This window comes from Mustela nivalis (genome assembly GCF_964662115.1).
Source record: "Mustela nivalis genome assembly, chromosome: 2".
Lineage (NCBI taxonomy): Eukaryota > Metazoa > Chordata > Mammalia > Carnivora > Mustelidae > Mustela > Mustela nivalis.
Genome location: NC_139021.1, coordinates 1,554,151 through 1,578,038, shown reverse-complemented (window position 1 = coordinate 1,578,038; position 23,888 = coordinate 1,554,151). Strand labels below are relative to the sequence as shown.

At 63.1% G+C, this 23,888-nt stretch overlaps 3 protein-coding genes across 4 annotated transcripts; all 3 read right to left on the bottom strand.

Moving 5' to 3' along the window:
* Window positions 1-2,067: 2,067 nt before the first annotated feature.
* Window positions 2,068-4,674, bottom strand: LYPD2 (LY6/PLAUR domain containing 2). Of its 2 annotated transcripts, XM_082720608.1 has the most exons (4): window positions 4,625-4,674; window positions 4,035-4,137; window positions 2,876-2,995; window positions 2,068-2,357 (listed from the first exon to the last, which is right to left on the bottom strand). In XM_082720608.1, the coding sequence occupies exons 2-4, from the start codon at window positions 4,093-4,095 to the stop codon at window positions 2,152-2,154; spliced, it is 387 nt and encodes a 128-aa protein (XP_082576734.1). In that variant the 5' UTR covers window positions 4,096-4,137; window positions 4,625-4,674; the 3' UTR covers window positions 2,068-2,151. The 2 variants fall into 2 exon arrangements, with proteins under 2 accessions (XP_082576734.1, XP_082576733.1); XM_082720607.1 differs by lacking the exon at window positions 4,625-4,674 and having other exon boundaries at window positions 4,035-4,353.
* A 4,580-nt stretch (window positions 4,675-9,254) lies between these two features.
* On the bottom strand, window positions 9,255-13,703 carry SLURP2 (secreted LY6/PLAUR domain containing 2; the record flags this gene model as incomplete). The annotated part of the gene is made up of 3 exons (XM_082720613.1): window positions 9,255-10,074; window positions 10,350-10,448; window positions 13,652-13,703. The coding sequence occupies 3 exons, from the start codon at window positions 13,701-13,703 to the stop codon at window positions 9,938-9,940; spliced, it is 288 nt and encodes a 95-aa protein (XP_082576739.1). The 3' UTR covers window positions 9,255-9,937.
* A 3,722-nt stretch (window positions 13,704-17,425) lies between these two features.
* On the bottom strand, window positions 17,426-20,722 carry LOC309859646 (ly-6/neurotoxin-like protein 1). The gene is made up of 4 exons (XM_082720610.1): window positions 20,547-20,722; window positions 19,069-19,227; window positions 18,757-18,858; window positions 17,426-18,564 (listed from the first exon to the last, which is right to left on the bottom strand). Exons 2-4 carry the CDS (start codon window positions 19,118-19,120, stop codon window positions 18,368-18,370), a joined length of 351 nt encoding a protein of 116 aa, XP_082576736.1. The 5' UTR covers window positions 19,121-19,227; window positions 20,547-20,722; the 3' UTR covers window positions 17,426-18,367.
* Between the last annotated feature and the right edge of the window lie 3,166 nt (window positions 20,723-23,888).

Genomic DNA, 23,888 nt, shown 5'->3' with positions numbered 1-23,888 from the left:
TGTTGCAAGAGCAACTGGGGAGTGTCTAGTGTGGAGTCTGACAGATTGAGTGGGCCCTGGCCCCACCTGACCTCCTGTGGGACCAGTCTGCTCACGAACCCTCCTGACCCCCTTTTTTTCACCTGCGAACCAGGCAGAACGTCCTGTGCCTCCGAGGGCAGCTGGGAAGGCAAGGGGCGGACGGGAACCGGGAGCAGTGGTGGCGCGAGTGTGCCAGGAAGGCGGCTGGGGTGGGCAGGAAGGGGAGAGGCCCCGTGTGCTGTCAGGGTCTGCCTGGAAGGGCCCTGGCTCGGGCTTCGGAGGGGAGGAAGGCCAGGAGCAGCGACCAGGAGGGAGGGGGGGCACACAGTGTTCCCATGCTTCCCTGGAGGGCTGTGTGTGTGTGTGTGTGTGTGTGTGTGTGTGTGTGTACTGGGTCCCAAACCAGGCTCTAGAGCTCTAGTGACCCTGCCATTCTCTTCACTTTTGTGAGACACACAGGAACACCAGGAGAGAGGCGTGCTGCATTACTGGACGGGGCCTCTTCTGTGGTCAAGTCAGAGTTCAGAGCTACAACCCCAAACGAAGGCATCTTGCCAGCACTTGGCCGTGCCTGGCTTCCCAGTTTCCCTGCCATTCCCGGAGTCAGGGGTCTCTGGCAGGTGGTGGCCAGGCTGTGCGACCAGTCTGTGCTAGACACACGGTACAGGGCTTGCTGGGCTGCGGGGGTGTTCTGCCCCCCAGGATCTGGCTCAGGACCACAGAGCCCCTGAGATGGACAGGAGGCAGAGATGTCGGGTTCCTGGGGTCCCAGGGATAGCGGGCCTTCTGGCCATGGGTCTCCTCTCTCAGAGGCATGGGGTGTCCCTTGCCCCAGGAGAGACCTGCTTCAGGTCCTGACTGCTGCTCTCTACCATCCAAGGGAAGGAAACCCCAGAAGGGGGGCGAGGGCTGACTGTGAGGGCTCTGGACTCAGAGGCCAGTGGGGATGAGCCAGAATGAGGGCTTCCCAGCCCCAACTCAGGCTGGACCCCAGTGCTGTGCCCCCTTCCCAGGGCCAGGCCAACTCACCCAGGGGTCCAGGAGGAGCTGCTGGAGCAGGAGGACAGGGAGGAGGCGCAGGTCCCAGGGTGACTGGAGGCTCTCTCCTCCCCTCCCCCTCTTGCCTCCCTCAGGTGGTCCTGGGGAGGGGCCAGCACTGGGTGGGAGAGCCGGGGCCTGTCTTCCTCAAGTCCATGGCCCGCACTGTGTGTTTCCAGGACCACGTGTGTAAGCACATACGTGTATATGCATGTGTGTGTGAGCATCGAGTCTCAACCCAGATGCAGAGCTGGGAGCCCTCCGGGCAAGAGGCCTCCGGGGTAGGTGACTCCTGGGAGGGTGATCTGGAGGATTTGGTGCTGGCCAAGGTGAAGATGGAGCTCTGCATTGGAGCTTGGGCTGCCCTAGGCCCCCAGGGAGTGGGGCTCGGTGAGCCTGGAGAGGGCAGGTGGTGGGTATGCCCAGCAGCAAGCCCCGCCAACCAACAGAAGGGGACCGTGTCACCAGGGCCAGGTGAGCAAGCAGTAGGTGCTTCACGGGTCTATCCTGGATCCCGGGCCACTCTGAGCCCGCCTGATCTTCCTTCCACCTGACTTGGCCTGCCCTCCTCTACCCAAACGATCTCCCAGTCCTTCAAAGCCTGGCCTTAATGGCCCCCTCCTCTGAGAAGCCACCTGTGATCCGACCATGGCAGGTGCAGTGCTGCCCTTGCCTGTGGGGTCCCGCTTTCTGTCCCACCACAATCAGCCCCCCTCCCCCCCGCGGGGCCCAGAGAGCAGAGCCCTGCCTGGTTTCCTGCCCTACTGCCCATCCCTGCTTAGCACATCTTGGTAGTGCAGAGGAGACAGGTGGGGGCAGCCGTGTGGCTGAAGAGAGCCCCAGAGAGAACCCAGAGGCCAGGAGGGGCAGGAAAGGACCAGGAGAGGAGGGGCTGAGAAGGGGTGGGAGGGGGACACAGGGTCGGGTGGAGGGAGCTGGACTTGAGGCTCAAAGCCCTCCCCGCCCTGGTGGGACAGGGCTGCCAAAAAGGAGATTCAGGAGGCCTGGTGCAGGAACAATGCTTCTTCCGGGACACTCAGGACTGGCTCGCAGGGGGTGGGGGTAGGGGTGGGGACAGAGGTGGCGGGGGCTCTAGAGGCTGAGGCTGCCCAGCAGGAGGAGCGCCAGCGCCAAGGCCAGGCCGCAGCTGCAGGCCAGTGCAGGGGCCCCGTCTATGTTGCAGAGGTCCGTGTTGCAGCAGGACACGGGCCGGGTCTGGCCGATGCCGTCCACGTCTGAGGGCACACACTTGACGGCGCAGGACTTGGTCACCGTGGAGTCCCCCACGAAGGGGTACACTGTGGGCCATGTTGGGTGTCCGGTCAGCTCGCGAGCTTCAGGGCCCCCACGTCCAGCCCATGACCCCAGGGTGGCGTGACCCGCTCCCCGCTCCTCTTTCCTTCCCCCTCTGTGAGCCGAGTGCGGGCTCCCGGCTGGCTGCGGGAGGCCATCCCTTTCCAGGGAATCCCTGGGCAAGGGGAGGCTTCCTCTCCGTTTAAGGAAAGAAAGGAGGAGGGAGGGAGGCCTAACTGCTGGGAACCAAAATCCCTTTTGCAAACAAATGGCTAAGGTGGTGGAGGCGCACTGTGCAGGGCCGGCCGGGGTGAGGGTCCTGGAGGCGCTCTGACCCTGGGACCCCGGCCGCGCCACCGCAGCTCCCGCGGACCTATCGCCCCGCCCCCCAGCTCCCGCGGACCTATCGTCCCGCCCCCCAGCTCCCGCGGACCTATCGCCCCGCCCCCCAGCTCCCGCGGACCTATCGCCCCGCCCACCAGCTCCCGCGGACCTATCGCCCCGCCCACCAGCTCCCGCGGACCTATCTCCAGGGAGTAGAGGGTGGTCTTGCACATGGTCTCGTTGGCATTGCACGTGACGACGGTAACGCAGCTGGACACACCTGTAGGCTCATGACAGGTGTAGCATTGCAGGGCCTCCGCTGGGTAAGAAGGGACAAAGGACACATCAGGCTTGCCCTGCCCCTCCCTGAGCCCCCGTCCTGGAGGCCCAGGTTTGAGGGGGCCGCACTGTCCAGGCTGCTGGTGCCCAGCGGCCCAGATTCTGGGAGGTGTCAGGAGGTTTGAGCTGTGGACCTTAGAGACAGAGCGTGCCCCTGATAGGCTCAGCCTGCAGGGCCAAGGGGTGGAGGGGACAGCTCTGGAAGCATCGAGGAGGGGCCTGCAGGGAGCCAGGCGTCCTTGCAGGGTCAGGGAGGGCCTCAGTGTGGCCGGACACCCCCTCGGAATCCTGACCAGCAAAGAGAAGCACACAATGAGTAACAGTGGGCACCGGGAACAGATAAGGAGGTGTGTGGGGTGCAGGGTGGGTCGGGCTGGGCCTGGGGCACCCACTGGTACCAGATTAACAAAGGAGGGAAGAGCCACAGCTCAGGGACAGCGGCAGGTTGGGGTGCGGGCCGGCAGGGGCGGGGCCCCAGGGTGTGCTGCTCTGCGTCCCACCCACCGCTGGACCAGCACAGCCAAGGCCACAGGCTCCTCTACCCCCACTGCGTGTCACTGTGCCTCTGGTTGATCTGTTTCCCTTCTGGCTGGGGCCCCCACTGCCCAGCTCCTTTTCTGGCTGAATGTGGGGGCCCTGTGGGGCTGGGGCATCTCCCCCAGGTGTTCTCTCAGACCCCCGTGTCAGCCCCAGTTCCCAGAGCCTTCCTGGTCTCCCCAAGACGCCCCTGAGCCCTGCCTTCACATGGCCCCAGAATTGGGGAATCTGGTTCTGCCCACGACCTCTCCAGCTACAGCCTCTCCGGGGCGCCCAGGGCCCCTAGTGACATGCAGCTCCCCAGCTGGCTCCCAGAGCCTCTGCAGCCGCCCCAGCCCTGCGGGGGCAGCCCTTGGGGCTATGCCCTCCTCCCCCTCAGACACCTGCGCCCTTCCCTGCGGCTCATCCTTGCTCCCCACCCCGCCTCTCCTCGGTCTCCCTGCCTTCCTCCACTCCCTGGGCCCCTGCCCCGTGCCTCTCACCGAGCTCGCGGCCGCAGGTCACCAGCCCCAGCATCAGGAGCGCCAGCCGTGGCCCCCTCATGGTCTAGTCCGCACCCTGCTCTGCAGCACGCTCGCCTTCGGCCTGCCCGCAGGGACAGTGGACACCCAGTGCAGCCACCCGACCGGTCAGCCAAGCAGATTAGTGGGATTGGGTTTCTTGTGGGCGGCAGAGGTGCAGAGACCCGCCCCCCTCCACCCACTGGGGCCCCTCCCGCCTGCACTGGAAGCCCAATTGCTCTGTGGGGGCTCCTCCTGCCTCCCTGTCCTCTTCCTCTTTCCTCTACCTCCTCACAGCCTGGGGTCCCTTCCTGGCCCTGACGGCCCCTCTCTGTGATTCGGGGCCCCCACCTCCCTCTAGGACTCCCTTCCCCAGGCTCCACGCCGTCTCCTTCCTCCTCCACCCCTACCCCCACCCTGGTTTCTGCCTCTGCCAGGCACCCTTCCCACAGGGATCCCCAGGCCTGCCTCCAGGGCAGAGTCTGAGTCTAGTAATTCTGGGTTTGAATGCTACCAAGGGGGCCTGCAACCCCACCTCCAGCCCCACCCCAGCTCCCTTGAGGGAATCTCACGGGGCACGGAGAGACGGGAATCACCGCTGCCGGGACAACCAGCCGAAGTGTACGGAGAGGCTTATGGGCACAAAGACAGGAAAAGAGCTGGGTCAACAGGAAGGTCCTGGGTGGAGGGTGGAGCTGGGGAGGGGCCAGGGTCACTTTGGGGACACTAGCCCCAGTGCCCACTGGAGGGGCAGGTACACCTTGGTCTCTAAAGAAACCACAGGGGCTGCCCCTTGGGCAGGGCTCTCCTGGACCGTTGTAGGTCAGGCCATCGACAGCAAGGCCCTTGCCCAAGGCCCAGACAGCACCGAAGTGTGGCTTCAGCCGCGGCTGCCCCCCAACACACAGGCGCACACACATCCCCCCCAGAGTGCTTGCACTTCAGCCGCCCCAGGATGTCCCCTACCCGTGACCCAGTCACACCCTCTAGCAAGCCCACAGCTGCCAGGGTGAACCCCAGGGTAGGGTGGGGAGGGCTGTTGGCAGGTCCCAGGGCCTCTTGCTGGGAAGTCAAGGCCATGGCGTCCAGACTCACTTGGGGCCACACGGCAACCCCACCCAACTCCTCCGTCTTCTCCCAGAGGGTCCAAATCTTACTCCCCTCCAAGACTTGGCTCCTGCTTTTCCTGTCACCAGGGATGCCCGTTCCTCCCCCACCCTCCTGTGGTTGACATTCTGTCTGGGGACTCCCCCCTCCCCACCCCACAGCGTTTATGCGGTCCTTGGCTTTCCTTTGAGATCAGCTCCATGTGGGAGCTGACAGGTCCTGTGCCCGTCTAGACACTGGGTGGGGGCTGTGGGCTGGGTGCGTGGCTTCCCGGAGCGCCCAGCCTGGGGGAGCCACCTGCCCTGCTGGATCATGCTTTCCTCACCACAGCTCTGGAGACACGACACTAGCACACAACACTAACAACTGACTCTGCTTCGGGCATAGGATCGGACGCTCCTGGCAGCTGCTGACTTGAGCAGGTCACCTTGCGCGGGCTGGGGAAACGCAAGCAGCAGCCGGGCTTGTCTGATTTCACACTTGAGCAAGCTGCCACGCTGCCGTCGGCGCTGACGCGGATGCCGTTAACGGGATTAGACACCCACCACACACACCCTAGCTTCCTCCTTCCGTCCAGCCCAATTCCATTGCTGCAGCCCGGACCAAGCCCAGCTCCTTGTGCTCAGACCCAAGGGCCCCACCTGTGCTTTCCATGCAGAGCACACCCCTGGCCCCTGGGCGTTCACCGCTCCTATAGTTTCTGCCTGATCCCTGGGCAGCCAGGCTGAAACTTAACTGCAAATTTGCACCTGTCTACTCAGGTCGGGGAGGGATGCGGCTCAATCAGAGTTTGGGTGGGCTCTGTCTAGGATGCCTCCATGCTGAGAAGCCAGCCATCCCCAGTCCTACTAGGAGCCTCGAGGGCAGGGCTCAAGAGTGTGACCAGGGTCCAGACTCAGAGTGCGACAAAATCAGGGCCCATCATGTGACCAGAGTCAGGGCTCAGAGTGTGAGTAGGTCAAGGGTCAGAGTATGAGTAGGATCATGGCTCAGAGTGTGACCAAGGTGGGGGTCTCGAGGGTGATCAGGGTTAGGACTCAGAGTATGACCAGAATAAGGGCTCAGAGAGTGACCAGGGTCAGGGTTCAGTGTGTGACCAGGGTCAGGGTTCATCATGTGAACAGGGTCAGGGCTCAGCATGTGACCAGGGTCAGGGCTCAGAGTGTGACAAAGATCAGGACTTGCAGTGTGACCGGGGTTGAGATATAGCATGTGACCAGGGTCAGGACTTAGAATGCCAGGATCAGGGTTCAGGATGTGACCAGGAATCAGGGCTCAGAGTGTGACCAGGATCAGGGATCAGTATATGACCAGGAATCAGGGCTCAGAGTGTGACCAGGGTCAGGGCTCATGACCAGGGTCAGGGCTCAGGTTGTGACCAGGATCGGGGCTCAGAGTGTGACCAGGATCAAGGCTCAGAGTGTGACCAGGATCAGGGCTCAGAGTATGACCAGGATCAGGGATCAGTATGTGACCAGGAATCAGGGCTCAGAGTATGACCAGGGTCAGGGTTCATGACCAGGGTCAGGGCTCAGAGTGTGACCAGGATCAGGGATCAGTATGTGACCAGGAATCAGGGCTCAGAGTGTGACCAGGGTCAGGGCTCATGACCAGGGTCAGGGCTCAGGTTGTGACCAGGATCGGGGCTCAGAGTGTGACCAGGATCAAGGCTCAGAGTGTGATCAGGAATCAGGGCTCAGAGTGTGACCAGGGTCAGGGCTCATGACCAGGAATCAGGGCTCAGAGTGTGACCAGGGTCAGGGTTCAGTATGTGACCAGGAATCAGGGCTCAGAGTGTGACCAGGGTCAGGGTTCATGACCAGGGTCAGGGCTCAGAGTGTGACCAGGATCAGGGATCAGTATGTGACCAGGAATCAGGGCTCAGAGTATGACCAGGGTCAGGGTTCAGTATGTGACCAGAAATCAGGGCTCAGAGTGTGACCAGGGTCAGGGTTCATGACCAGGGTCAGGGCTCAGAGTGTGACCAGGATCAGGGATCAGTATGTGACCAGGAATCAGGGCTCAGAGTGTGACCAGGGTCAGGGCTCATGACCAGGGTCAGGGCTCAGGTTGTGACCAGGATCGGGGCTCAGAGTGTGACCAGGATCAAGGCTCAGAGTGTGATCAGGAATCAGGGCTCAGAGTGTGACCAGGGTCAGGGCTCATGACCAGGAATCAGGGCTCAGAGTGTGACTAGGGTCAGGGTTCAGTATGTGACCAGGAATCAGGGCTCAGAGTGTGACCAGGGTCAGGGTTCATGACCAGGGTCAGGGCTCAGAGTGTGACCAGGATCAGGGATCAGTATGTGACCAGGAATCAGGGCTCAGAGTGTGACCAGAATCAGGGATCAGAGTGTGGCGAGGGTCAGGGTTTAGAGTGTGACCGGGTTAGGGCTCTCTGCTGCTACTCCATCTCCGGACTAGGCTTCCTCCCCAGCTGTCTGTGAGTGGCCTCCTCTGGGCAGTGCCTGCAGGCCCCCAGGAAGGTAGTGGGGTGTCTGGCTCCTGCTCACCCGTTCCCCTGTGCGGGGCATCCCACAGAGTAGCCTGAATGCTCCATGTTTCTACATAGTGAAGAAAATGCGGGGAGTGACATTATCTGCGAGGCAGCCCTTTCGGCGGCACCCTTCTTGAAGGACCCCGATGTGGATGTGCCCTTATATACAGTCACCTGTGTGCCAGCAGACCTGAGGCTGCTCCCCTCTGTGCTGGGACACCTGGGAACCCTCGCTGCCCCCCACCCCAACACTGCGCACTCCTTGTCACGTGATAGCGCTTCCTGTCCCTGCGCAGCCACAGCCTGACCCTCCCAGGGGGTTTGCAGGAACCCTGTGAAAGACCCATCCGCTCTTGACTTAGCACCCCTGCCTCAAGACCCATCACGCCTCAAGATCCCTGCCTCAGGGCCTAAGTTGCTTCACCCAGTGCTTACCCAGGCCTCACCAGGCCTTCACATCGGGAGCCCTGCCTTTCACCAGATTCTGAAGCCTGGAGCAGGGGGGTTGCGGCCGTGTGGGTAGGCACTCCCTGCCGCAGGTGTCTGGTGACGTTTGGGGGCAAGGCGGCAGACCTGCCGGTGAGGGCTGCAACGCCCCACCCTGGGGCACAGAGGGGTCGCTTCCTGCCTGCCCTGAACCCCTCTTCTCTGTGTGCTTGCTCCTAGATGTGAAGGCTACTTTTTGGCTCCGCGTGACGTTCTCCTCGGGGGAACCTGCCGGTGGGACCGGGCAGCACTCTTCACTGCGCCCAGGAGTGGCACGCGGTGGGGGCTGCCTGCACTGTCACCTGCGCAGTCGCCTGCGCTCTGGTTTTGCGCAGCGCATCCTTTCCTGCGTTAGTGTGGTCGCGAACCTTTCTCAGTCTGGATGTGCGGTCCTGTTTTTCTTGCAAACAACTTTTTCTTTTTTTCTCTTTGAAATTTGTATCAGCTTTATTGGACACGCGTCCCCTTCCGTACAGTTCACGCACGGAGAGCTGGTGTACTCACAGGTCCTGAAGCCCTTCCCAGTCAGGCTCAGGAAGGAGCCCTCCCCGCGCCCCAGTGCCTCCGCGACCCCGCACCCCCGCAGGCTGCCAGCCCCACACCAGGGCTCTCCCAGCCTGCCCTGGCCGCCTCCCCCCCCCCCCATTGGCCTGTGCTGGGCGCTTCGCAGAAACGGGAGCGGAGCGCAGTTTGCGGTTCTCCGCATGTGGCCTCTCGCTCTCGACGTCTCACTCAGGTCTCAGCTTCCTGCCGCCGCCGTTAGCAGCGCGGGGTGCGCGGGTGGTGGGGACGCACCCCGCGGTCTGGACAGACCGGACTCTCTATCCACGCTGTCGCTGTTACGAGGGAGGCTGGTGTGAGCGGTCACTGAGAGGCTTCCGTGTGAACTTGGGTTCGTCCGGCGCAGGTATGGGATTGCTGGGGGTCTCGGTTTTCTACGCCAAACACTTTAACACACTCTCTCTCTCTTTTTAACACTTAAATCTGTGATTCAGTGGCAATGCCTTTCGAGTGAGTGGGAGTGAAGGCCCAGAGCCGGTTTGGTTTTCTTCTCGGGGTGGTCAGCTACCCACCGCCTGTGCCGGCCCCACCCCCAGCCCCTGCACCTGCCGCGCGCCACATTAGCGCCTGCGCAGTCCTGTCCTTCCCGCGTGCCGCCCTCACCCCGCTAGCCCGAAGCCCTGCTTGTGCCTCTCTGTGGGGTCACTCTCTGCTGGGACACTGCCCACCACACTGGGTGGCTGCACCACCGCACTGGCTTTTCCACGTTTTCTTTCATGGGACCGTGGTCAGGGTAAGGACGCGGCAAGGGCTGGGCGCTGTGCTGGGGGTCATGTGGTGGGGAGGAGCCATGTCCCCTGGCCGGTAGGGTCTTGGACCACTCCGCAGCTGGAGGCCGGCTGGAACCCTGATTAAAAGTTTCTCAGCGTGTGGGGGCGGTGTGTGGGGACGTGCGTGTTTGTGGGTGTGGGTGCGGGGTTGCGACTGCACCTGTGCGTGGGTGGGGGCCAGCTGCCTCCGGCCTCCCCCTCTCACCTGTCTGCTCTGTTCCCTCCAGCTTCCCCTTTCCAGTTCCCCCAAAGGTCCCTTCCTCTGCCGGGGGCCCTCCCCCTTCCTCTGGACCACCCAGTGCCACCTCTAGTTCTGAGGACCTCCCGCTCTGAGCCCTGGGATGCTCGAGCAGCCCCCCCAGCCAGTGCCCCCTCTCAGCTGCCTGAGCAGCCTCAGCCTGGGGCTCTGGGCGTCTCTTAGCCCTGGGCGGGGGGGGGGGGGGGGTGCTGAGGGTGGGGGTGTGGTCAGTCGGTGTTGCAGAGGCTGAACTGGCAGCAGGCGATGGACACGTGGGGGCCAAGGCCAAGGGTGGAGATGTCCGGGCAGCCACTGTAGCACGATTTGGTCACCAGAGGCAAGTCAGCGACACTGAAGGGGACTCCTGGGGTGGACAGAAGGGAAACAGTGCAAGCTCCCTGAGGCCCTGAGCTGCCTGTGCCCCCGCCCCACCTGCCACCAAGCCAAGAGTCAGCGCCCAAACTGGGTGTAACCGGCCCCCTCCCTCGAGTCCTCTCCTGCACTGAGGTCAGTGGGTGCCCCTCCCATCCTGTTCCAGCCTCGTTGGGAGCCTGGACCAGTTCTGCCCCCTCTGAGCCTGGGTCTCCTCTCCTGGGCAGGGAGGGCACAGCTGGGCTACCCCACGTATCCCTTACTCACGGGTGGCGATGCTGACGCAGTAGTTGGAGCCCCATGGGCATCTGGACGCATGGGTGCACCCTCCAAAGCCCTTGCACTGGTGACAGTTCAAGCCTTGAGCTGCAGCCGTGAGCAGAGGAGGGACAGGCCGGTCAGCCGTGGGCAGAGGGACAGGCGGATGGACGCACAGATTGAGAGGGACACAGGTGTGGGCAGCGCCGGCCTGACCGCGCCCTCTCTTCCCACCCAGGACCCCCCTCATTCTCAGGACCCCAGGCTCTCATCCTGGCGTGCACAGCCCCTTAAGACCTTCTAGATAAGGGGGTGGGGAGGCCACCCTGTCCCAAGCCTCAGCCCAGGGCTGGTGCTCTGCCCTTCCATCCTGCGGGACCGCTCTTCCCAGGGTGCAGGTGGCCAGGCCCGGGGCCACAGCGGGGTCGGCTGCAGCTGGAGGTGGCTCTGCTGAGTCCCCTGGCCCAGGACAGCATTGGGCTGGGGGGCAGGATGGAGTCTTTGCGGACTCTCTGTACGACCCCCCCCCCCAGTGGATGGCGTGAGCAGTAGCTTCACACAGAACGAGCTGGGGGTTGGGAAGCGCCGGAGATGGGGGGAAGGTGGTGAGGCTCCCCATGATGTGGCCGTGCCCATTTCCACGTCAGCAGAACCCTGAGACCCACAGGCTCCTTCGTTCTGGTGGCTGTGGTGGGGGGGGCCTCACTGACCTCCGTGGGGAGTGGGAAGCCGTGGGGACAGGAGCGCCGGACAACGAAAGGGACCGGAGGGCGGCCGGCGCAGTTTTGTTCAATGTTTCTTCTCTGAGGACAACCCGGAGGCTTTTGAAATACTAAGTTCATTCCATAAATGTCTGGCCGATCTGCCCATCAGCCCTGTCCTCGCACCGGGGCACGGCGGGGGCCTCTCTGTCTCGGCACCCCCTCCCCACCGTGCTCCTTGCCTTGAATTTCCTCCCTCCCTGGCTGCCCCTCCTTCTCTGGTTCCTGCGCTCAGTGCCTCTGTCCGGGGTGAGCGCAGTGCACACCTGCAGGGGTCACTCCGGCTGAGGGCAGGCTCTGAGCCTCAGGGCATCACAGTTTGGGGCGGGCTCCTCCCGCCCCATCCATGCCCCAGTCCATCCTCTGGGCCTCTGCCGGCCACCCCCGCCCCGCCATCACCGTCGCCCTGGATCTGCCCCGATCACCACACTTTCCGACCTGGGCCCGGGGGCACCGGGAGGCGCTGCACACTTTCACCAAACCCCAGTGTGCACGGGCACACACACACACACCTGGCCAAGGCACACACACCTCCTGGCCAGCCCTGAGCCCTCTGCTCAGCCCCCAGGGTTGTGGGCAGCCTCCTCCCAGAGCCCCAGAGCCGTGATGGAGACACGAAGTCCCCACCATGGGAGTGTGCCCAGTTGGCCCTGACTCATCGGCCAGCCCTGCAGAGCGATCTGAGACCGCGTGACCAGGAAAGGTGACAGCTCCTGTCACAAAGCTCATCACGGCTGCTTGAAGCCACCGACACATCATGCCCGAGGACGGTGTGGTAAGCTACGTGTGCCACCTAATGGACAGACAGGGGACTGTCACCTGGGAAACTGGGGTGTCTCTGCCCCAAGGGAGCCCCTTGAGAAGTGCAGTTCCCGCCGCCCGCCCGCTCGCCTCTGCTTTCCTCTCTCATTCGCCCAGATGCCTCCCTGCTTCGCCCACACTCTTCCCTCTGCCTTCTTGGCAAGACAGGCCCCCCTCAAACGCCACCTCCTCTAAGAAGGCCTTCTGGATTTCCAGGCAGAGTTGATGGCTCCTCCTTTGACATGCCCCCCATGTGGCTGGTACCTCTGCCCCAGCCTGGTGGCAGCGTCCCTGCCCCCATGTGACCTTGCTCAGGGCTCCCTCCCCACCCCACCCCCTCCGACCTGAAGGACATGGGTGGGGTGTTTCACCCACTCTTCTGCGGCCCCAGAGCATCCCCCGCTGTACCTAGTGGAGGCCAGGAGAGCTTCGTGGAAGGAAGGGAGGAAGGGGGGAAGGGGGGAGGGAGGGAGGGGGAAGGGGAAGGAAGGGCCTTCTGGGGGCAGGGCTGTGGGAGCAGCCGGCCAGGCTTGCGCCCTGTCCTGGCTCACTGTGCAGCAGATGGGACCTCTCCCACTCTGCACCCCGTGCGTTCCCTCTGACAGGGCAGGCATGGGGACTGGGCGGGAGCAGGGAGAGGACACCAGCAATGCTGTGGCAGGTGCAGCGTCCCTGATCCGCTGGACCCCGGCGAGCCAGAGGGAGGAGGGGCCTGTGACTTAGCGCTGGGGGTGACGAAGGCTTTCCCCACCCCTGTCCATCCACACTGACGACCCTGGGGCAGTTCTTAGGGTTCGCTGGTGAGACCCTCCCCACGGAACAGAGAGCCCGCAAGTGCCTGGGCCTAGGGTGGGGGATTCCTGCAGGGGGACAGCAGCGGATCCCAGACGGCCCTGGGTGGAGCCGAGGCCCAGGGGCAGTCCAGACACTCCCCGTGCCCATCTCATTTAGGGCCACGGGCCGTGAGGAAGATGCCTTCCCAGGCATGGAGGCAGGGGCCTTGTCAGGTGAGGGCTGGACAAGTGGGGCCGGCTGCGGTTGGACCCGGCGTCTGGCTGGTTTCTTTTGGGGCTGTGGGTGGGTGGGCGGAGACGCCGTCCCCCATCGGGTGCTCTAGGAAGATGAGGCCAGGTGGGGCAGCCCCATTTGAGGCAGAGTTCCCTGAGAAGCCCTTAGACAGGCATTCGGTCCGCCGGGCCTGGAGCTGGACCAGACCTGGCCCCAAGGGCAGACGTGGGCGCAGCCAAACACGGAAATAAATGGCGGGAGTGGGGACCTGGCACCAGAAGGAAGCCGGAGCCGACGGAGGAGAGGCCCGCGTCCCGGTCAGAAGAGAACCACTAGGGTCCAGAAGAGGGTGTCCTAGGAAGCGGGCCGGCCACGGAGAGCTGGAAGAGGCCCTCACTCAGTGTGGGGGTCACTGTTGCGCGGAGAAGCCTGCGGGGGAGCGGGCTGTCAAGCTCGGGGCAGGGCGCTGGGAGGCTGACGGCCCTTGCAGGGACAAGGACAGCACTGTGGGCTCCGCAGATGGGCCTGCGGGTCCAGGAGGGGGTGGGGGAGAGCGCTGAGTGCTATCCACACGCAGAAGGTAGGAGATGGCAGGTGGGGAGGGTCTAGAGCCCAGAAAAGGGGGTGGGGGGCAGGAATCCGGCTTCCCTGAGGTGACAAGCCCCAGCCCAGGGCTCGGTAGTGGCTGGGGTTGGGGGACTGGCTTAGAGCAGTGGGGACGGAGGTGGCCCTTGGACTCACCCAGCTCCAGGCTCAAGGCAGCGGCCAGCAAGAGCCCAGGGAGCAGCCGCATGGTTTCCTGGGTCAAGGCTGGCTCGCAGGTACCAGGCCACCGTCTTATATCGGCTGCTCCCGCCAGCTCTGACTCACCTGGCCACTGACTCAGCGGAGGAGCCAGGCTGGGTCCTGCCCAGCCCCCAGGCCCCAGGCTCAGCCCTGTTTATCTCACAGACTTCTTTGTCCATCAGATGGCAGCATGGGGACCACAGGGTGGACCCTCAGCTCAGTGTCTGGTTTTCCTGTGAGGAACTGGATCGAGGGTCCAGCACGGGCCTGAGCTCGCTCTTCCCGCTCAACACGCCTGCGAAGCTTAGGGGTAGCCAGAAGTGCCCCCCAAGGTGTCCGATGACCAGCTCCCCTCCTCAGAGCCGGAACAGGTGCGTCCTCCGCGGTCCTGGCGGTAGAGAGCTGCCGGCCTTGCTAGGAGTGAGGAGGGCTAGTGGCCGTCGCCGAGCTCACACGGCAGGGCCCAAGACCTGCGGCAGTGTGCCCGTGTGCCCTGTGGCTGGGGGGCTGGGGGGGGAGGTGCGGGGAGCAGAGAGATATTTCAAGGGGTCCCGTGATGGGTGAGAGCCCAAAAGGGTGCATGTGAGAGCAGAAGCCGGACGTGCAGAGCGACCTGCCAGCCCCTCCGTTCTGCCAAAAGCCGTGGGGGCCGCGCAGAAGCTTATCCCCGCACGGATCCTTGTGTCTGCTCTGGACGCCGAGTGGCTTCGGTCCACCGCTCTATCGGGTGGGCTCCTTCCGGCTGGGAGCTGGGTGGATTCAGACCCTGCTCCCAGGGCAAGAGCTTTAAAAGCAGGGGTGGTAGGTGGGTTCCTGGGGTTCTGCCTGCCTCCCCCAGGCCCCCCTAGGGACTCCTCTCAGAGGGAGGCCGGGTGAGTCGGTGGGCCTGTCACTTTTCCCTGGAGCCCTGGGTCCTCCGCTTCTCGTGCCCGCTCCCCTCCCCTGGGTCGTCCCCTTGTCCCATGCCAGCCCTGGCTCCAAGGGCGACCGGACGAGCCAGGGCGAACTGGAGTCTGGGACCCACGGAGCCGGCACGACCAGCCGTGCGAGGCCAGGGAGGGGAGCTGGCGCAGGCCGCGGCGGCTGCTGAGAACAGAGAGAAGGGTGGACGCACGTCTTCACCCATTTATTCACACTCGAGACACTGACACGGCCTCCCCGAGGTGCCTGGTGTGAGCAAAGGAGGGAGCCCTGGCCGGAAGGCGGGTTCTCATGCCGATCAAGGTCAGGGTCAGGGCTGCGGGGCTTAGCATGAGCTGCCAGGGTGCGGCACAGCCCTGGAAGGGCCCAGCCCTCGCACGTGGCACCAAGGGGAAGAGGGGCCACCCGTCCATCCGTCCGTCCGTCCATCTGAGGCCTCCTGTGTGCTGGGCCTGCGGCTGGGCACGTTCACCCACAGCCTCGGCCATGCTCCCGAGGCTCGGCTTGGGGGGACCGACCATTCCCATCTTACCAATGAGACAGCTGAGGCCCAGAGACGTGGGTGAGGACCTGCAGGCACCCCGAGTTGGGGGACCCAACAAAACTCACGGGAGGGGGTAGAAGACAGAAGGAGGCGTCCCCATTTCTATGTACCCTTTCCAGCGGTAAGATGGGTGTTGAACAAATCAGCCGCTGCAGAGGGAGGTGGGGTGGTGGATGCCCCCCTCCCCTCCCAGCAGTGGGGCGGGCGCTTTGGAGGGTGCCCCCAAGGTCAGCGCCCGCAGTTCCGGCTGCTCAGCTGTGCCCCGAGGGGACCCATGGCAGGCGGCACCGAGACTGGGCTGCTTCCAGACTTGAGACGCCACAGGGAGCTTCGAGGAGCACCTCTATTCCCGTCTGGGGGGTACTCGCTTCTGGTGGAGGGACCCCTCCCCACAGAGGACATGCCCACTGCCTGCGGGCAGCCTGGCAACCCCAGCCAGACCGGGACACAGATACAGGACTGGACACCTGCCTGGGGGCCTCGTGGCTTCTCAAGTCTCTGGTTCCACTCTTCTCCTTCTAGAGCTCTCCTGACCCTAAGCTCTTGTATTTCCTGGGCGCAGTTTGTTTTCAGTTTATAAAACCCCTCCTTGGTTTCCCCACCCCAGGCTCGGGGGTGCAGCCTCCTAGCCGGCGGGAGAAGACTGCCCGGCGGGGCAGGGGTGTGGTGGCCGGGCACCCCGTCCCGATTTGTGCCTCACCTGTGAAGGGGCCGTGAGAATGGCTCGCTCCTCGCAGGGTGGTCATGATGTGCCGGTGGCCGGGGCACAGGGAAGCCAGACAGAGGTCAGCTCCCGCCCTCGTCAGTGTGGTCCCCACCGGCACTACCCTTCGAGTTCAGTGTCACAGGTTCCCCACTACGGTCCGGGTCCCCTATCAGCTGAGGGCCTGCCAAGGGCTCCATGCTGGGGTCTGGGGCAGCCCAGCCAGCCAGGGGGCTGTGGGAGCGTGGGGGAGGGGTGTGGCATGGTCCTGCAGGCCGGGTGCAATGTTCTGGGTCTTGGCCTTGGATCGGGTCACAGCGGAGGATGGGCAGATGGGGACAGAAGGCAGGTATAAGCACCCCTATACTGCGGCAATCCCGGCTCCCTGCTCTCGGGGACCCCAGAACCCCAAGGTGGCCAGGCAGGTCTCTAAGATCATCATCACCCACCGGGGCGAGGGGGGACTGATCCTGTGCTCCTCCCAGCTGTGGCCTAGGACGCCGCTGACCCGGGACAAGTCTTACACAAGCTAATAACTGCTTCCAAGCCTCTCCCACTGAGTCAGGAGGCCAAGGGCGGCTGGGGCTGCAGGCTCACGTCCACCCTTCCTCCTAGCAGGCTTCTGCAGCCAGAGGCCTGGGCCGGCCTTCCAGCCAGCTCTGTAGGCGAGCTGGGTCATTTCCCCGAGGCTGATCACTCCGGGGGCTCCTGCTGGACCTTTGGGAACCGCGGCTGGGGTCCAGCTTGCTCCCAGCCTCCCCAAGGGAGCGCTCACACCGGACTGGGCTGCGGAGGACAGAGACGCCCAGGTCTCTGTGGGGACTGAGCTGGTGACCAGGTGGTCCTCGAGTGCAGCGCCTTCTGGCCCAGGATGAGGCCCATCTTCCAGGACGTTCTGGGAGGTCCAGGCAGCCAGTCAAGCCTGAGGACCCCGCCCGAGGGTCTCCCAGTCCCTTGAGTTCCAGAAGGGCCTGGGTGAAACTCTCTGGGCACACTGTCCAGCTCCACCCCCACCCCCCACCATGAGAGCCACGCTCTCAGGCCACCAGCTCCTGAGTCCCAGGGACAATCCCACCATAGAAGCATTTGCCACTGTCCTGCCAACTTAGGCCCAGACAGCTTGAAGGGGCTCCTCTACGGACGCTGGAGCTGGGGACACTGGTCAGGTAAGGCCTCAAGCCCTGTGTGCCCTGGGGCACAAGGACATGTGCACAGCCCGGCCCCACTGGCAGGAAGACGTGTTTCCCAGGCCACCCTTACCCAGCACGGTCCATGCTGGGCGGACTCTTGTTACCCAAACCAGGACAGGGATGGGGTTCACCTAGGCTGGGCACCCTTTAAATAATGCCAATTCTTTTTTTTTTTTTTAAGATTTTATTTATTTATTTGACAGACAGAGATCACAAGTAGGCAGAGAGGCAGGCTGAAAGAGAGAGAGGAAGAAGCAGGCTCCCTGCCGAGCAGAGAGCCCGATGTGGGACTTGATCCCAGGACCCTGGGATCATGACCTGAGCCGAAGGCAGCGGCCCAACCCACTGAGCCACCCAGGCGCCCCAATAATGCCAATTCTTGGGCTCTTGGGGGTCCCAATGCCCCGCCGGCTTGGGGGCACCAGCACGCCGCTCTTCACATCAAGGAGGGAGCTCTTCAGCCCCAGGGGGACCTCTCTCTCCCGGTTCAGGCAGAGTCAGAGGCCACCCCGCCCCCCCCCCCCAGCTTGCTTCCCTCCCTGCCAAAAATAGTCCTGGTGTCAGCTCTGGGCTTCACCAAATATAGCTGCCCGCCCCCCCCCCCCCCCACAAGTGCCTGCCAGCCTGAGGCCAGGGTGGGGAAGGGGGAGAGTCAAAAACGGAAGACTCCCTTACCAGGTTTCTGGGGGCGGGGGAGGCGCTCAGGGTGCTCTTTAGGTTGAGTCCACCCCCAAACCCCAGCCAAGGGGGGTTCCTGGCACTTCTACCTGGGACAGCAGATGGGGACAAAGGCCGGCCTCCCTCAGGCCTCTAAGCCACAGCTCCCCCGGGGCAGCTCCCTCAGTCAGAGGCACAAAGACAGCCCTCCAGGTGCCCCAGAAAGCCCTTCTTCCCAGGATGGCCCCTCACCCATCCTGGGTCCCCACTTGTCCCCCCCGCGGCTCCCCACACTTCCTGGTGGACTGGGGCGGAGCCTGGCTCCCAGAGCTGCCAGGAAGGCAGGCCAAGTCTCCCTTCAAATCAGTGCTCCCCAGCCAGCAGAGGACCCCAGCTAAGCAGCACACTTCACCAGGCTCCTTTGGGAGGGCTGGGCCCACATCGACCTTTCAAGAACAGAAGGTCGTAGTCTGGGAGCGAGGCCCAGCGAGGCCCAGGGTGGCAGGCAGGCGAGGGAGTCCCTCTAGCAGGCAGTGCTGGGGGTAGCTGGGTGGGGGTGGGGGTGGGGTGCAGCTGGTGGGTGGGGTGTGCGGGGTGAAAGGGAAAGGCTGAACCTCTCAGGACTTTGTCCTGGAGTGGGTCCTGGGGGGCGGGGTTTAGAGCAGACCCCAGAGGGTAGCCAGGAGAACGGGCGCCAGGGCCAGGGTCCCGGGCACGGCGAGGCCAGCGCTGTTACAGAGGTCGTACTGGCAGCAGGCGGTGGTGGAGGCGTGTTTGGAGTAACCGTCATACACGGTCTCAAAGCAGCTGGTCACGCAGGACTTGCTGACCTTCATCCTGGTCGGGGTGTAGTCTGCAGAGGGGAGGCAGGCGAGGGGCCAGGGTTGGTCCACCCTGGCCGGGTCTCCCCCAGCCAGGTGCTCCCACAATCCGAGGGCAGCAGGGAGGCTCCCTCCTCCCGGTCCCACACTTCCCCGGGGCAGGGGAGGACAGCCCTCACACCCCCCTCCCCAGGAAGGGCAGCAGGGGGCGCCCGCGGACTCACACGTGCGCGTGGTCATGCAGTAGGAGACCATGGCTGGGCAACGCATGGGGTTGAAGCAGTTCTCTCCATTGTAGGCGCACACGTGGCAGTCCAGAGCCTGGGCTGGGGGTCAGGGCATGGGGTGGGAGCTGGTTTGGAGAGGCCCCTCCTCCAGCCCGTCAGACCCCAGGCCCTGTCACCTTCCTCAGGGCAGAACAGCTGGACGGAGGTGGTCAGGCCTTCTGGTCTCCCTCCCCATTTCTGGCCCACCTGTTCTCCCCCCCACCCCCCGAACAGGGGTCTGTGCATCGCTCTGTTCTCCAACTGTCTTACCTAGAGGGAGGCCCAGCAGGGCTGCCAGGAACAGGGTGAGGAGGGCCGCCATGGCTGGAGGTAAGAGGACAGAGTGGGAGTGGTGGGCTGGGCAGGGCACAGGGGGTCAGACGACCCCTGCCATCCGGGAGCTCCTGGTTGCCTCAAAGCACTGCAGTGCTGCACAGAGGGAGACAAAGACAGGTGGTCACCAGGAGGACTGAGGGACCCCAGGGGACCTGCGCAGAAGGGCCACCCTACCCAGAGTGTCAGGCTTCCTGAAGAAAGGAACATGAAAAGAGATGAGAAGGGACCAGGGTGGGGACATTCCAAGGGGAGAGGCAGGCATCCGCGAGACAGGAGACCTGTGGCGCAGACTCTCGGGGGGCGGTCCCTGCAGGGCCCCGTGGGAGCCTGACACGCTGCCCTCCCATCACCTAGGGCCCTGAGTGCAGGACTGGGCCCCAGGGCTGGGTCTCTCCTCACGGCTCCCCCCCACCTTGCTCCCGGTGATGAGGGAGCAGAAGGCTAGCTCAAGAAGCAGAAGGTGACACCCTACAACCCCCCACCCCACTGCCGCCCACTCCTGGGGGGACATGTGATGCTCTTCCCAGAAGCTCCCAACTGTCTTAATGTTCCTGTGCTTTGCTACGGGGAAATAACCTGGACAATGGCAAGGCCTCCAGTACCCTGCAGGTCCTCTTGAGCATATAAAAGTTCTTTTGAAAAACTCCCTTTCTCCATACCTCCCCCAACCCCATGGTACATAGTCATTTGCTCCTCAGGACCCCAGTGCAGCTCTTTCTGCCCGCAGTTTCCATCCCTGGGCTTTAATAAAACCACCAATTTGCACCAAAGACCTCTCAAGAATTCTCTCTTGGGCACCGGCTCCAGACCCCACTCCACCAAACCTCATCTATATTCCAAAGTCATGTCACTGGGGTATCCCTGAGTAGGTCCCCACTCCTGCTCCTTTCAGGGCCCAGGCGGGGGCCGCGCTCCCCTGAAGACCTCCAGAGCCCCGCCCTAATTGGGCCTTCCAGGTCTGCGTCCCTGGCCGCAGCCGCAGCTCCGCGCAGTGCTGAGCTCGGACCAGACGGAGGGGCACTGGGCGAACAGCAGCAGAATAACTTCCCAGTTCCCCTACGGTGTCTGGGATGGAGACATGCAGTCTCCGGGGAGAGGCGGGGCGGGGGTGGGGTGCGGAATTTGGACTAGGACTCCCCTCCGCCCTGCGGGGACATTCGGGGCTGGTGGGGGTGCGCGTCCCCACCCCAGCGGACTAAATTAGACTCCGCCCTCCCCAGCACGTCAAACCCGCACTTCTTCAGGCCCCGTTTCCCGAGAGCCGACTTCAGGGCGCCCGAGGCCTGGGCGAGGCCGAGCCGCGGCTCCAGCGCTTCCCGCCCCTCCCGGAGAGCTCCGCCCCGAAGATTGCGGTCCCCAGCCGAAGGGGAAGGTTTCGGGTGACCTCAACCGTCACCTTCAGCACACCGTACCTCCGCTGAGCCCGGGACTCCCCCGCGGCCGCTCGCCGAGCCCCGGGTCTGACAGCAGGATGGTCCGAGCGCCCCGCGATGACCACGCGGCAGTGCCCCTCCGCGGCCTGTGCGGCTGGAAGCCACCCGCCGCGCGTGGGCTCTCCGCTGGAGGCCCCGCCCCGGCCCGCCCCCGGCCGGCTTTGGGCCCGCCCCGGCCCGGCCCCGGCCCGCCCCGGCCCGCCCCGGGCCCGCCCCTCCCCAGCTCTTCCCAGTCTCCGCCCCGGGCTCCAGTCAGTCTCAGCCCCGCCCCTGCCCCGCCCCCTCTCCAGCTCCGTCCCTGGCACTATTTAGCCTCGGCCCCGCCCCCTGCCCAGTCTCGGTCCTGCTCCGGCTCCACCCCCTTCCCAGCTCGGCCCAATCCTCGCCCCGGCTCCGCCCCCGACTCGCGGTCATTTTGGCCACTCCCCCAGATCCGCCCTCTCCCCGCCTCGTCCCAGCTCCGCCCCCGGCTCCGTTTCTTCTCGGTCACGCCCCAGCTCCGCCCAGTCTCAGCCCCGCGCCGGCTCCGCCGGCTCCGCCCCCGCCCCAGGTCGGCCCAGGCTCCACCCCAACGCCCCTCCCATCTCGCTTCAGCCCGCCCGCCGCCCACGGGGATTCAAACCCCAGCCCCGGCGTCCGCGGCGTCCGCACCGGAGTGCGGCCAGACAGGGATCCCCACGCGATCCTCAGATGCGCGCGCCGTTCAGGAGCTACCTCCGCGGGGTCTGGCCGCAGCGACTCCGCTGAAGCTTCGGGCTCTCCCAGTCTCCTCCTGCTGCTGCCAGGTGCACTTGGACCCCTCCTCCATGCCACCACCCAGGCCCAGTCCTCGAGCCCAGTTCAGCGGAGGTGCTGCATGGAGCTGTCCCAGGGCGCAGTGACCCCTGGACCCGGCTCCCTGTTCAGCCTGCCTGGGTCCCTACCTGGCCCTGCCTTAGCTGCTGAGTGACTTCTGCATTTTACCGAGCATTTCCGGCCTCCAGTCCCCGCATCGGTCCCTGGTCGCGTCTAGCAAAGCGTAACAGCAGGACTTGAAATTGAATCCCATAACTTCAGGGCCCCTCCAACCATAGTATCAATATGAAATACCTGGTTTTTACTTACATAACTTCACTTCAACATTTAGTTTTTGTTCTGATTTAGGTGAAATTTAAGATTTTCATGGGCCCTAAATTTTTCTTTTCTTTTTTTTTTTTTTTTGATGCAAAAACACAACATTCCATTTGACTACATATAAGGGTTTTTTTTTTTTTTTTCTGTGTGTGTGTGTGTGTGTGTGTGTTTGGTGTTTTTTTGTTTTGTTTTGTCTTGAAAGGAGGTGAATTGTTTGGGGGGGGCCCTAGGCACTGAGCCTCCAGACCCATGGAAGCAATCTCTGTGGGCAGACTGGAATGGTTGGTCACCCTGTTTGCCAGTGGTCACTGAGATGTCCGTCCCACGTACCCCAAATATCTCATTCTCATGAAGCTCACACTCTAACAGGGCAGAGAATAAACACATGGGTCAAAACCAGAGCACACCACTGGCTTCAGCATCAGGCTATGCGCATTAATGAGAACTGGGTTTACCGCCTTGCCTTAAGCAACCAAAAAAGGGAGAATAAATGAAGCAGCGTTTTTTGGACATTGCATGACAGGCCAGCAGCGTCCGGGACTCTGGAGGAAGGACTTCGCAGAAGGGACTGCAGGCTTTACCTCGGGGGACCGAACAGAGCCTGCGTGCTCTAGGGCTGCTCAAGAGAGAGGAGGTGAGCAGAGGGGCTGTTGACAAGGGGCAGCAAAACAGTCCCCAGAGTCACACGGGGATGGGGGTTCACCTGTGTGAGCTGGGACCAGAAACCTTAAAATATGGGGTCACCAGGCGGAGTGCTCAGAAGGAAATCGTCTTCATCGTGGGCACTACTCGCCTGGATCACAGATCACGTCTGGTCCCACTTAACAAAGCCTTGAAAGGGTCCAGTCGTCTCCAAGTAACTTCATTGCATTCTAAGACAAAGCTCGAAAGAGAAAATAAGCCAGCATTCCACAATGTAACATCTAATTAAGTGCCTGGCATCCGAGGGAAAACACCATCAGGCATGGGAAGAAGCAGGAAAAATGAGACTAATGGTGGGGAGAAAAAAATCATTAGAAAAAGACCCACAAATGACACAGCCAGTAGTGTTATTGAGCATGCACATTAAAACAGACACCATAGTTGTTAAGTGTCTGCCTTTGGCTCGGGTCATGATCCCTGGAGTCCTAGGATGAAGCCCCACGTAGGGCTCTGTGCTCATCGGTGAGCCTGCTTCTCCCTCTCCCACTACTTGTGTTCCTTCCCTGTGTCTCTCTCTGTCAAATAAATAAAATCTTAAAAAAAAAAAAAACAAACACAACTAGACACCATATTTCCCATACTCAAGCAGGCAGAGGGGAGCATGACTGTGTCGGGGAGCTGTGGGAAGTACAAAAGTACAAACTGAATTTCTAAAGATAAAAAATGGGTCTGTGATGAAAAACGTGCTGGGGTGTAATTAACGGTCCACTGGAGTCTGCAGGTCAAGATCAGAGGCTTGAGGGTAAAGCACCAGGCAGAGGCTGCCAGGAAACAATGAGCAGGGACAGCCTGGCCGCAGCTTCCAGCGGCCCCCGTGTGCGTCACCGGAGTCCCAGAAGGAGAGGCGAGAAAAAATGCTTCCAAGAAATAATGGCCACATTTCCCCGAATTTGTTGAGAACTATAAATCCATGGAACCTAGAAACTCAATGAATACAAAGTACAAGAAATATGAAGAAAAACAGGCCAGAGCACGTCTGGAGGCAGGTGTGGAGAAGCAGCGACAGTGAGGGAACCCCGGGGACCGCTCCAGAGAGCGCGGGGACACAGCTGCCCGGTGCACTAGTGGCAGACAGAGGGAATGTCAGGGACCGCAGAACCCAGCGGTGGAGTCTGAAAATGCAGGGAGCAGTGCCGGCGAAGCCCTCGCCCAGGGCAGCGTGGAGGGGGTGGGGGGGGCGTGGAGGGGCCGCGGAAGGGCGTGGAGGGGGCGTGGAGGGAGCGGGGAGGGGCGTGGAGGGGCGTGGAGGGGGCGTGGAGGGAGCGCGGAGGGGCGTGGAGGGAGCGCGGAGGGGCGTGGAGGGGGCGTGGAGGGAGCGTGGAGGGGCGTGGAGGGGGCGTGGGACGCCCCCCCCCCCCCGTCCTTTTTTTCTTTGGAATTCGGAGGTAAGTGGCCGCTTGGAGCAGACGCGGTTCTGCTCTGTGAGGAGCTGCTCAGCAAGTGCAGGAGTCGCGCGAGGGTCGCGGCCACGCGGTGCGGACAGAAGGGAAGCGCAGCGCCGCGTGC

Bases quoted from the DNA above. Each gene is read 5' to 3' on its own strand.
- LYPD2 (XM_082720608.1), bottom strand. From the start codon at position 4,095: ATGAGGGGGCCACGGCTGGCGCTCCTGATGCTGGGGCTGGTGACCTGC. The intron at 2,996-4,034 runs GTGAGAGGCACG...CTTCTTACCCAG, and splicing joins GACCTGCGGCCGCGAGCTCG to CGGAGGCCCTGCAATGCTAC. The intron at 2,358-2,875 runs GTCCGCGGGAGC...CATGGCCCACAG, and splicing joins CCTCTACTCCCTGGAGATAG to TGTACCCCTTCGTGGGGGAC.
- LOC309859646 (XM_082720610.1), bottom strand. From the start codon at position 19,120: ATGGCGGCCCTCCTCACCCTGTTCCTGGCAGCCCTGCTGGGCCTCCCT. The intron at 18,859-19,068 runs GTAAGACAGTTG...CCTGACCCCCAG, and splicing joins CCTGCTGGGCCTCCCTCTAG to CCCAGGCTCTGGACTGCCAC. The intron at 18,565-18,756 runs GTGAGTCCGCGG...TCCCCTCTGCAG, and splicing joins CTGCATGACCACGCGCACGT to ACTACACCCCGACCAGGATG.